The sequence below is a fragment of the Myodes glareolus genome, chromosome 6 (assembly GCF_982192425.1).
Source record: "Myodes glareolus chromosome 6, mMyoGla1.1, whole genome shotgun sequence".
Lineage (NCBI taxonomy): Eukaryota > Metazoa > Chordata > Mammalia > Rodentia > Cricetidae > Myodes > Myodes glareolus.
Window position 1 is genome coordinate 75,209,344 of NC_142031.1, and position 13,129 is coordinate 75,222,472.

General features: G+C 40.0%; 1 protein-coding gene across 2 annotated transcripts in view; it reads left to right on the forward strand.

Moving 5' to 3' along the window:
- The first annotated feature begins 1,943 nt into the window (after positions 1–1,943).
- Positions 1,944–13,129, forward strand: part of Tnip3 (TNFAIP3 interacting protein 3) — a 109,175-nt gene continuing 97,989 nt past the window's right edge. For both annotated transcript variants that reach the window (XM_048416263.3, XM_087907269.1), the window contains exon 1: positions 1,944–2,070. In XM_048416263.3, coding sequence (XP_048272220.3) covers positions 2,068–2,070 — 3 coding nt within the window. In that variant the 5' untranslated portion in view covers positions 1,944–2,067. The remainder of the gene's footprint in view (positions 2,071–13,129) is intronic.

Here is a 13,129-nt window from a genome sequence, read left to right on the forward strand (position 1 = left end):
GTCTCAGTCTCTCCTTTTTCTCACCCTTGTCCTGACACTTGTGCCCTCAAGGCGTGTAAGCTTCATTTTTCAACAGTCACTTTAGGCATACGTCTTGAAGTTTTATTAAAAATGTTAGCTCATTTCCTTGTTTTTCCCTGAAGAAAAGTCATTGGACAGAACGATCTTTCGTGAGCAGCCCTGGTCACTTAGCTGGCAGATGGCTAGCCCAGGCTGTCCTTGATGTTCCGTGGCTTGAATGCACTGAAGAGATTCGGGACTTCAGGGACCTGTGCTCACACTGCTCTACCACAGCATTGTGTGCAGAGAGAGTCCAGGGCCCCTCTCCAGAGAGAACGGTGTGAAAAGTGCTAACTCCTTACATACACTCTTCTCCCCCCAACACCTTTCCCATGGAGCTTACTTGTCCATTTCTCGTTTTTAATGGAAAAATGTCTTCCCCCTTGAGTTGTCAGATTTGAAATATGCTCCTATGTTTCTCTCATATCACTTAATGTATGTGGTTGATCATCCAGTAAAGAGACACCTGGCTTGAGACAAGCTGATTCTTCCACACACTTTGAAAACTCTTCCGAGTTTTAGGAATAATGTTCGTGCCACGCCTCGGGGCAGCCTTCCATCGTGTGAGTGGTGCGAACAGCAAGGGAAGACTTTGGTTACATGTAAAGGTCTCACCCTGCAAGGACGGCTTAGCACCAGCGACCTGCTGCTGGAGGCCGCACTTATTCTTGCTGTTCTGACATTACACTAACATGACATATTCCTATGAATATGAAAGAGCAAGGACTTATTTTTTCCTATGGGGAAACAAGCAAGGCAAATGACATTTTGTGTCAGTTGAAAGACTCCTCAAAGGGCATTCAAAATACCTTGTCTTGAAACAATGGTGTGTCATCAGCTGTGTTAAATAACTCAAGTTAAGGGCAGTTTATTTCCTGTGTTGTTTTATTTTTGGAGAGGTTTACTTGCCTGCCTGTGCAAGCTACGTGATTTTTTCCTTTTGAAAATTTTTGAAAATATAGAAAAGTATAAAATTCTAAAAACGCCGGTGACTTCAACCCCCCTCCCAGAACTGGTATTTCTGAAATGCTGTAATTGTAAATATGCATTTCTTTTAAGCCTAGTTAGCTAGCTCCTGAGAGTGGGGTTACAGACATGACAGCTTTTGAACTGGTCTCGAATGCCTGCTGTGTTGAGAGCTGGGTTGGGACAGTCAGACTCACCCAGCAATGCCTGCCACCACTTACTCGGCTTAAAGAATGAATTCAACGCGAGCAAATGGTATCGATAGTCAGCACGGATTACATTGGGCAAACATTTTTTTCCTGAGCTGGAAATGTCTGTATATCTGTCTAACTCTGGAGAGCCATGCCATTGCTTAGTGCAACTGTTTTCTAGGGTGGCAATGCACACAATTCTGAACCTCATAATATTATTAGACAACATGGAGATTATAAATATGATTCCACCTCAGCATAAGAAAACACTCAGCCGTTGATTTGGGCTTATTTCTGAATGACTTTTAAGACTGACTATTTAGATATTAACTAGGTGCTGGTTCTCTCAGGGCTTAGAAATGGTAAGATGAAAGAGAGGAACATTCCTAGAAATGAGTACTTGACCTGTGTGCTCCTTACAGTAAATTTACTAATTCATAACTTCTGTTTATGTGTGTGTGGTGGTTCTTTAAAGTTGATAGAATGTTTCCATTCAGTGGGCTGGTGGATGTCCTGCAGGACCCCAGCTGCCTGAAGAGGTATGCTGTTTTCTTGTGTTTCCATTGCACCACTAGAGACTCAGAGGGAATCCTCTGTGGTATTTCACATAGGTCGTGGATCTTTTATCTATAGGTTGTGTTTGTACCGAGAGGTGAGTATTAATAGCCATGGGTAGCAGAGCTACGGGGTGAGGGGGGGAGTTCCCTGTGCATGGGCGGATTAACCTTTCAAAATACATGTTTCTATTTAAGCCACTTAGTTACTATTTGATTGGAGCCTTGAAGACAAGGTCTCCATGTTACACCCTGCTGTGCCCTACCTAGATCTGAGAGGAGCTTTCGTATAGAGTATGGTGAGTAAGGCCCCATGTACGCCTTTGCTTTCATTTTGCTTGAGCATACTCTAACTCTTCTTCTGAAAGTACTTCAACTTTCCTCTTGAAATATTGTGTGTGTGTGTGTGTGTGTGTGTGTGTGTGTGTGTGTGTGTGATTATAAGTCCGGAACTGTTGGCTACCAGAGCACGGATCTGTGTGTTCTAGGTGGGAGATGGCAAGGCACTCATCCCAAGTGTAATAATGTGTGATGGTTTCCTTTAAATATTCGCCTTAGAGCACTTTGCCGCTTAGGTTCTTCACAGCCCCCGCCACGTAAGCTACTGAGATGAGCACGTTGCTGCACGAGTGCAGTTTAGATCATCTCTATGAATGATAACTAATTTAAGTAAGCGTGTGAATAATTTTACTCCAGTCATGGTTTTAGGCTGTTCCAGAGTTGAGCAATCCTGATTAAATAGGGATCGATGAAATTATTGTTCAGTGTTCTCCATGGTTGGGGAACAACTCCATCAGATTCCTTGTGCTACCAGGTAATCATGCTAAGAAGGGCTTCTAAAGTAATGTCTTCTGAAAGAATAAAGGGATGAAGTCTGTTTAGTTAGTTTCTCCAAAGGAGATTAGACACGGATTTTCAGGGAATAGTTTAAATATGAGCAGTGAAACTGTTTCCAGAGGAAAGTTGTGTTCGTAGTGGAGAGAGGTAGGCTGTGGGCATTGTGACAGAAAGCATCATGGAGTGGATCTACTTTTACAGACTGTTTTTCAGATAAGCTATCCTCGATATTTTGAGACATCAAACTTTACAACTGCGATGTATTTTGTAGTTAATTCCTTCCCCCATGTCCTCCTTTCTCTTTTGCCAGCTATGCGTCTGTCTGTCTGGCCTTATCCTGTTGTCTGTATCACAGATTGTTTCTGCTCCATCTCCATGAAGTACACATTTAATTAAGACATTGTAGGCTCTCACTAAGACTTCCCCATTCGATTGGCAGTCATTGCACCCATTTCCACGGCATAAGTGAGGCACAAGGAAGAAATAACTTTTCATCCTGAGAAGCTGTGTGTTGGATTCACTTACTTCTGCTAAAGGATTCTAACCCCCATAGTAGTCAAGGAAATGCTTGGGCTAGTATAGAGAAAACAAAGTCCCATCACATTGGCTGTGTCCCTGTGGAAGCTGCTGGTCTCTATCCAGAGATGGAGAAACTGAGACCTGAGCAGGGAAAGAGCACTGCTTGGGTTCTAGTCACCTGAACACTTCCTGCGAAGAATAACTTCAGCCTCATTTTAACTACTTAAAAATATTGTTCTTTAGTGCTTTGCTATTTAGCTTTATTTATAATTAATTAAGCTATCATCTATTTGTAACTGTGATTAGTCTTAATTTTTAAAATATTTACTTCATGAAGGATGAATTTTTAAGATGGAAGAAACTTACTTTTCACACATATGTCTTTAGCTTTAAATAAGGAGGTCAAAATAAAAATATCTTTCCTGAAAATTGCACAGAACATGAGAAAAATCAATTTTATTGGAATTAAAACAAGCCCAAGATAAAATATCTCCATATTTTAAGATATAAGCACCACAAGGACCAAAACAGCTGCAGTGAATGGGTAGCATAGTCCAAATGAATGAATCCTTGGTGGACCTGAGCCTTGGGTGACAGAGGAACTGTCACAGGCATGGTCAGTCCACAGTTAGTAGATTATCTTGAAAAGCACTCAAGGCTAAGTATTCCTTGCCTCTGCTGATCGGAAATGCATAAATTCTACAGGAAAACCTCGGTCTCTAATGCAGACGGGAGCACCGTAGCTAAGAAGAGGCTGTTGAGCGGAACTTGCCCCTTCCAGTCTTTCAAACTCCATTTCAAGTTGAAAATAGGGAGAAGGGTTTCCTTCAGGTGTGAATAAGTATAGATAAGCACAGTAGGTGTTTCCAGGTGACTCTCAGAGGGTGGTACCCTTGCCATGTGCTTAGTAGCATCTTTGGGGTGTAGCTATAATCTTTTATTTTTTTCCAAGTTTTGCCATTTTTCACAAATTCTCACTTGAAAAGTTGTTCAAAATTTTCTGAGAAAATGGCTTCCGTTGTTGAATTTCCAAACAAAACAAGCAAATTGGGTACAGAAGCCCGAGGATTTAATTCCAGCAACCAGGAGGCAGAAGGGTGAGAAATTCATCCTCCACTGTGTAGGAAATTCTAAGCTATCCTGGGATACATGAAACCTTATCAGAAAAACAAACAAACATAACAACAACAAAAGCCCCAGTAGACTGCACCACCCTGACACGCAGAACAGTGACACTAGGTGCCCAGTGTCACTAAGTGCCCTTATTTTTTGTTGTTGTTTGTTTATTTTAGGGTTATAATTTAATTACATTTTCCCTTCCTTTTCCTTCCATCAGACCTTTTTATAGATTATTCCCTACTCTCCTTCAAATTTATGGCCTCTATTTTGACTAATTGTTATCACATGCATATATGCATATACATACAGTCCTGAATATAACCTCAATCTGTATACTGTTACTTGTGTGTTTTCAGAGCTGACTGTTTGACACTGGATAACCAATATGACGGATCACCTCTTCCACCCCCAGCTTTCCTCAGTTGCATGCAGTTCTTTGTACTGAGCCTAAACCTCATAGGCACTTCCTCACCCACTTTGCCTTGTCTGTTGGTGGTAACCTTGTTCAGCTCATGTTTGGGTGGTCATATTGGTGTGATGATAGTATGGCTATAGCTTCTGATATTACTAGGATACACAAATCTGACAGCAAACTTCCCTGATCCTTTGCCTCTTACAACCTTTTACATCTCCCCTCTTCAACAATGTTCCCTGAACCTAAGGTGTGGGTGTGTTTTCTAGATGTATCCATTGTGACTGGACTCCACAACTCTGCATTTTGATTGCTTTCAGTAGCAATCTCTAAAGTCTCTAAAGAATAGTTTCCTTAGTGATGGGTGAAGACTTAGATGTGGTATAAGGACAAGTATTTATAGATTACTGTTAGAGGTTATGCTGGTTTAGTAAAGTAGTAATTGTGAACTCTGATCCAATAATCATGATTTCACTAGTATTGAGTTAGTTAGCTTTCTAGCACTAGGCTTGGTTTCCTTCTTGCTGACTAATTGACTAATTCTTAATTCCAATTATAGAGCCATTGGTTACCACCCGTGTATGTGTGCCACTACTGTACCTGTAAGGTTTTGATGCTATGTTAGTCATTGATGTGATTCATAGGCATCATAGTTGAGCAGGACTGTTGGTTGCTTCCCTGCCTTGGAAGCTTGCGTGGCACCTTCTGGTACCATGAAAGCTAGTCCTCAGGAATGGGACATTCAAGTCAGTTTTAGATCAAGGGTCTCAGGGTCCTGTTTCTGAAGTGTATGATATCTTTAGCAATAAGAACTTACCCTCCACCTCGGGGTGAAGGGGGACAACCAAGGGAAACAATGATAGGCTGTATGTTTTGAGAAGCTCTTGTACAACCCTAGCCAACAATTCTAAAGAGGGATTCTCATATCTGGTATTGGTGTTTTTGGTAGGTGACCTTTGGTCTATGTGGAAGGGGTACTGTCAGCCCAGATGATAAAAGTTCTTTAAAACTGTGTATGCATATTTATACACTGAATTACATGCACTATAGGGTTTCTGTAGGTAAATAATAATATAATCCCTTGCGAATTTTCTCAGCCATCTGTATTTTTCTCCTTTCCTGAGGAGACTCCTTTTCCAATCTACCTTATCAGATCACTTGCATCTTGTTAGTCCCCTTTCCTCTCCGACCACGTTCTTCTGTATTTACCTCCCTCCACACTGCTAAAGTTCCCCCCTTTTCCCATCTCCCTGGTGATTATTTGAATTTTACTAACATCTTTTTATTGCTCCTCAGCAACCCTTCCCATCCTAACAATGGTCCTGTTTTATCCTCCTGATATTGGTAATTGAATAATACTCCATAGTGTATATGTACCACACTTTCACTGCCCATTCATCAATTGAGAGACATTTAGTTTGTCCCCATCTCCTAGCTGTTGTGAACGGAGCAGCATTCAGTATGTCCAGTGTCTGTGGAGTAGAATATCGATTCCTTTGGGCATATGCCAAAGAGTGGTATAGCGAGCTCACATGGTATATTTATTTATTTTTTTAGCTTTTTGAGAATTCTCCACATTGGTTTTCCTAACAGTTGTACTTGCTTGCAACCCCACCAACAGATAACAAGGGCTCCCTTCTCTGTGTGCGCTCTCCAGCGTTTGTTGTCAGTTGTTTTCTGGATTTCTGCCATTCTGACAAGAATATGATGAAATCTCAAAGTTGTTCTGATTGGCATTTCTGTAACTACTGAGGACAATGAATATTTATCGAAACATTTCTTAGACATTTTGCTTCTTTTTAGAATTCTCTATTAGGTTCCAGGTCCCCTCCCACCCCCACCCCCTTTTTTTGAATGGGTCATTTATTTTGTTTTGTTTTCTATTTTGACTTTGTTTTTTTAGTTTTTTCAATATTCTGGATTTCATCCTTTGTCAGATGTATATGTACAAGAGATTATTTCCCATTGTGTGGAGTTTCCTTAGCTGTGCAGAAGTTTCTTATTCTAATGAAGCCCTACTTACCAGTTGTTGGTTTTAATCCTTGGGCAGATTGAGTCCTATTCTGGAAACCCTTTCCTACACCTATGTTACATAGGGCATTACCTATGGAATACATGACACCCTATCCAAAAGCAAAAGCAGTAGGTTGTCCTACATTCACATATTCTGGTAGCACTAAGTATATTCAATGGGGGAGAATAATGGGGAGGGGTGAAGCAGGGGCAATTTCAACAGTGAGAAATAGGCTGGATTTTACCAATACACAATATATGCATACGTGAAATTCTCAGAAAACAAAATACATATTCCTTGTAGAATAAAGTATAAAACATATAAATAGTATCAAAACCATTTCTTTGATTTATCATAAAAAGAAACATTGCACATCTAATGTAGACAAATTAACTTTTGCCTAAATATGAGTTAGTATAGGAAAATAAAGTTCTGACTAGAATACCTAATGCTTGTTTAAGACATGAAATAGCATTTTTAAATAATGAGATATAATTAATCTGAGATTTACAGATGTAATTAGTCAGCTTATAAGAGCTGAAGAATGGACTCGGAACCTAGCATACATCCTGACCCTCATCAGAAGCAGATGACTTTCATCAATTCACTGTTAGTGGCAGAAACTGAATTGTCTTTCATTATGATCATTTGGTGCTGAGACACAGTCTCTGTTTCTTTGGTGCTGGGTGTAGAACCCGTATCTTGTGCTCTCAGCTTCAGTTCTTTGTGTTTATTTTTGCCATTCTGGGAAGGAGCACCTGAGTATTGATCTGCAAGGCAGTTTCCGTGAAGCTTCCGTAATGACACTGAGTGCAGTTGATTGCCTTTTTAGCGATAATTGAAACCACATAGAGCTCTTCATTGTTAAAAATATAGTGTGGATTATAATATTTGGGCCGCACGGTAAAACCTTATCTTAGAGAAACAGAATCCAAACAAAAAACCGAGGGGAGGATGCAGCAGAGTGATGGATTGCTTGCCTAGCATAAAAGGATCCCTGGATCAATCTCCAGTCTCATAAACAAAAACCATTGGTTCAGCCTGTCCTTTACCAGCTTCCCTTGTAAGTGAATGGGAATGTATCTGGAGGAAGTGGTGTTATTAGCGAGAGGCCTAAGGATGGAGGTGGGTCCGGCTTACCTGTCATGGATATGAAATTACCCAGGACAAGTTTCCCCTAAGGCACATTTCCATACAGAAGATCTATCTTTAGCCTTAAGCGCAATAATCTACATTCATCCATAATTATATACATGATAACATTTGTGTCTCCTGAAACTTACTTTCTCTATGACTTTTTATTGAATTTTGATGCATCGGATACGGTTTAAATCCTACTGCGTGTAGAGCTTTCATTTTGTCAGGAAGCACTAACAAAACCATTTTAGTAGTCAGGGGAGCAGAAGACCACTTCAGACTCCTTCCTCCCTTTAAGAAAGGCCAGCATTGTATCTGCTTCACAGCTGGAGTTTAGTGTAGAGGGCAGCTAACTTATTTAATGTAAGAGATAAGGGGAGAGCCATTTCTTTTGATTTTAAGTCTAATCGGCCTTCCAATCAAAATACTTCAAATTTGTAATTCGAGGATCTCTAATTGAAATTGTTTAATATAAATCTACAATGCAAAAGTACCTCCCAGGAGAGAGCAGAAGAAAGACTAAGAACAAGGGGACACTTACCTTGCTGCAGATGTGGGATCATTCCACACATAAGACCTACTTCCCAGGGTAGAAGTTAGTCACTGATGGGCTCAAGCCCACGTGCACAACAGCAGGATTTCAATAATCGTAGGCTCGCCAATTGCCATGACTCATCGTACTAGAACGAGATTTTGTTGCTGTCTATAGGTAGCAGTTTCTAGAAACAAGGGTGAGGGACTCTGAGTTCTGACTACTGATCCCTGGGTTTGGGAACATTTGGAATTGCAATCCCTCAAGTGCCAGTTTTTCAGGTGACAGAAATGCAGGTGCCCTGATGGGGGACTGAATTGCGGAGAATCTGTGGTAGCAAAACTTGCCTGTCATAAAGCAAAAAGACTTCTTAGAAGGAAACAGGTGCTAAAAGTCCCCGATTTAACACCATTCTCAGAAACATGAAATGGAAAAAGTACCTCAAACCATAACTCTTTGGTTCTTTCTTTTGATTTATCCAAATGATGTGTAGCCAGAGGTCTCTCATTTTAATTTCCCTCGAGCCATTACTGTAAATGAGACCCGTGTCTCAGTTTCCTTCCCTTCAGTTTCTTCCACACAACAAGCAATTTTGGTGCGAGTTAAGTATGAGACTCCTGCTGGCTAGAGACAGTAAATGAATTAAAGTGTAGAAGATACACTCTTTTATTGCTGCTGTTGGCCAACATCGTCATATTCTTAAAACCCTGTTTTAAGAATCCAGTATTAAGAGGCTAAGGCAGGAAGTCCAAGCATTCTGGGACAATGTGAGCTACATAGTGAGCCTGAGGCTACACTGAGCAACACAGGGAGACACTGGTCACAAACAAACAAAACTAAGTACCTGCCTTGGCTCTCATTGAAGTTATCTGAAATAGTCTGAAACATTGTACTGGTGCGTTAGCTTTATACTTGTAAATTTTAGTAAGTTTCATACTTAACTGATATGTTTTATTTTTCTAAGCAGGTGTACTGCTTTTTCGTGTGTGTGTGTGTGCACAATTACTATGGGTGACTCTAGGTATATATAAGAATTCTTAAACATATAGATAGGTTACTTTATGTAGGAAAAGTGATTTAAGCTGAACATAGTATCTAAGGCATTATTAGGGAAATGTTTTCTAAATCCTGTACTAGATGCCATACAGTTCCTTAGAAAACCATCTGCTGCCATACTTGATATTCAGTTCATTCATTTTCTGCTTCTGAGACACTTATGCATCCTAAGAACTATACTGTGTCTGGGGCATTCATTTGTTACAGAACAACCAGCTCACAGAATGTAGAGTCTATTGCGGAAGAATGACCTGGCATGAATAATCATATACTCCAAAAATTGTAAAATCACGATAAGTGCTGCCAAAAGGACTGAGGGAGTTGTGAAATTGCATACTAAAGGATCTACAGAGACCTGGGAGCAACTGCATTTTCTGGGAAGAAAAATTCCCGGGGGAAGGGAGCCCCAGTCCTTGGAGGGACTTGTCACTGTGGTGACTGGGGAGAACACTAGAGAGAGTCCAGTGACCCATTTGAGGAATCCAGACCCTTTCAGTTGTGCTAACAGCTTCTGTCTCTGTGATGGAAGACCACGGAGATTTGTTATTATGTGTGTATGGAAAGGGCTGATGACAAGATCAAACTTGTTTTAAGAAGATGGCTATAACATAAGACGGAAAATGGACAGAGCAACCATTGTCACCAGGATGTCGCCATAGTGGCAAGTGTGGATGGCACTGTCTGTGGCTTGCACACTCTGGAGAAACATTGTTTCTTATCAGTTGACTTGACAAAGTATTACATGCAAATGAACATTTGACATATTAGATTGCAGTTTTCAGATGATGCAAGTCCCCGTTCTGCTTTGAAGGCAGCAAACATGGAGACTGGCAGCAGCAGCGCTATGAAGTGAGGGGCCTCCCCACAATCCCTGCTCCAACTGTCAGTTCTTGCATGTGTTAGTGGTAGAGCTTTAGACTTCTAGTGAGCATAGAGATGACAAAGTTAGGCTGATTCTCCTGAAGATTGACAGCCAGAAAATCAGAGGCTTAAGAGCTTACATTTAATTAATTTAAGAGTCGAGCCAGAAATGCATATAAAGAAACAAAACAAAATCTATAATTTATAATCTACTATGTTTTCCCTTCACATTACTTCTTATTTTGTTTTATTGTGATGGTAATATTAGAGTTTGGTATTACTTATTATCATCAACATATTGGCATAAATTATTTTATGCTTTGAAATTTGTAAAAAGCCACTCACAGAAGTTACTAGAAACAAGTAGGTAACTAAACATTAAGAATGCTGTACCTTCCATTCATGCGGATACCGGTACTCAAACCCGAGTCCTCTGAGAGAGAAGTCAGTGTTCTGAGCTCCTTAGAAAGCCCCTGTTACATATCCTTAAAAATTCAGTAACTGTCCTTATATATAAAAGCATGTGAATGAACATATATGTATTTTCAGCACAGTATCTTTAAGAACTTTTGACAGTTGTATATACAAATGAGTATAAAAATTTTGAAGATAGTTTAGTGTTTCCTAGGATGCATCATTAAAAAAATTGTATTGAACCTGGTTAACGTTTAATTTTAAATTTAGTGAAGGCAGGTTCTGAAATGAAACAGGATTGCTAAGCAAGTATAATGAGCTACAAATGGAACACCCCAGAGAGAAACACATATTATAGAGATGGAATCACTTGTCAGCTTCAAGTACCTCCTGTCTTAAGTGAGGGTGTCATGCCTTTTGTGATATTTATATTCTGACACATTCCAACAGCCTAGCATAGACTTGATTGGCACAGCATATTTCCAACCATGCGTCTATCCTCCACATTTGAATTATTTTGGAACTGAATTGTGTAAACTTCTGCTTAAACAATCAAACAACTTAAGATCTTTAATGGTGTACTGAATTTCATCCAAGAATCCAAGGCAAGTTTTGGTTAAGTTGAACACAAAGCGCCATCTGCTTCTTTAGCAATATAGAGATTCCTTTGTGAAGAGCAGGAAGTGCGTGGGATGCGGAAGAGAGAGAAAAAATTGATCCAGTGATGGGAAGGAAGAAACATATCGCTTTTAGCCTGGGAGGATGTCATCAGCCACTTGAGCATCTTTCCTTCTGTGGTCTTTGGTGCTAAATCTTTTGATTCTAAAAATTATGTATGACTTATACTTTGTTTCACTATGCAAACTAATTTTGAAGTAATTTTAAATAGAACTTTAATCTCTTTATTTTCTATTTCATAACATAAAATTGCAAAAATTAAAAAATGTAAATAGTCTACTAAAAACCTGAGCAAACCACTCTTGGTGACAAGCTCATGTAACCCTCTACTCTTAATTGGCATTTGTCTTTCAAGTCCTCCTACGCAGTTATTGTATGATTGCTTTTCTGTCGTTAGGGTAGAAAGTTCTCACTGTGACCCATACTGGGATATGAAAACAAGAAATCCAGGATTTCGGATCTCTAAGGCTTGCCATCCTATTTTTCTCAACAGGATGATGACTTCTCCAAGACAATTTCATATAGCTTTAACTGATATTAGAAAAAAAAGAGCTTTAGGAATAATACTTCTATCAACTTCCACACATTAAACTGTGTCAATATGATCATGAGTCAAGATGGTAAAGTAACCTACCTGCTCAGAAGGGACCAAGCACAATTGCTGAACTGACTTCATTATTGCATACTACATATGCTCAGGGGAATATTATACTGGGTTCCAATTTCTAAAAGTGTATAGAGCAAATTACCTTCCAGGCAGATTTTCCAGCTAATGGCAGTCATGTGAGGTGGTACCCTTATTACCCCCACTTACAGAAGAGGAAGCAGAGGGGCGTGAGAATATTAGACTCTTCCCAGAGACCTGCTCACCTTCATTCTGCTGTTCTTGCTCTGTGGCTTAAAAAGTAGATCATAACTGAAGTTGGAGTGGGTGGATGGAAGCAACTCTGGGATTTCCATCCTATGATCTTTTTGAAAGTATTCTTCATCTTGACTTTCTTCACCTCATTCATCAAACTTTAATGTAGAACTTTGGGAAGGTGGCTCGGTCAGGAAATTGCCTACCAGGTAAGCTTTAAGATCTGAGTTCAGGGTCCCAGAACCCACTTATAAAGGCAGCTTTGATGGTGCCCATCTGTAATGCCAGTGGAGTAAGGCAAGGATAACCTGTCTAGCCAATCAGTGATCACAGATTTAGTTGAAGATCAGGTGTGGAGCAATGGAGGAACATCCCCAACAACGACCTCTGACCCTCACAAGCACAGACAGGCATCTGTCCGCACATGAACACATCCATACACATTATGCCTATACACACACACACACACACACACACACAAATAGATTTTTAAAAATAAAAACCACTGCACGCTCATGAGGTGTACAATGAGCGGTATGATCTAGGCACAGTGTGGCCATTAACGTGTTACTTTTGTAACCAGTTAGTTAACAAAGTCGAAACTTGACAAGTTGCATTCTTTAGTACATCAGGCTTAGCTATCAGGGGAGTCCTGTCTGAATGCATAAAGGTTAAGAGATTTACTACACAATTCATCTTTGGTTTCACATTGGTTAGTTAACATTCACAAGCGATTTTTAAATTTTACTTATTTTTTAATTGACATACAAAATGACAGGTTTCTTGATAGCATTTTCATGCGTACCCAACAACGGTTGACACTTCTGTACCTCCAACCCAATTTCTCTTGTAAAAAGTCATCATCGTTGAGGTGGTGGATTGACCTAGGTGGAGTGACCCACCCAGCTATCACCCAGGCC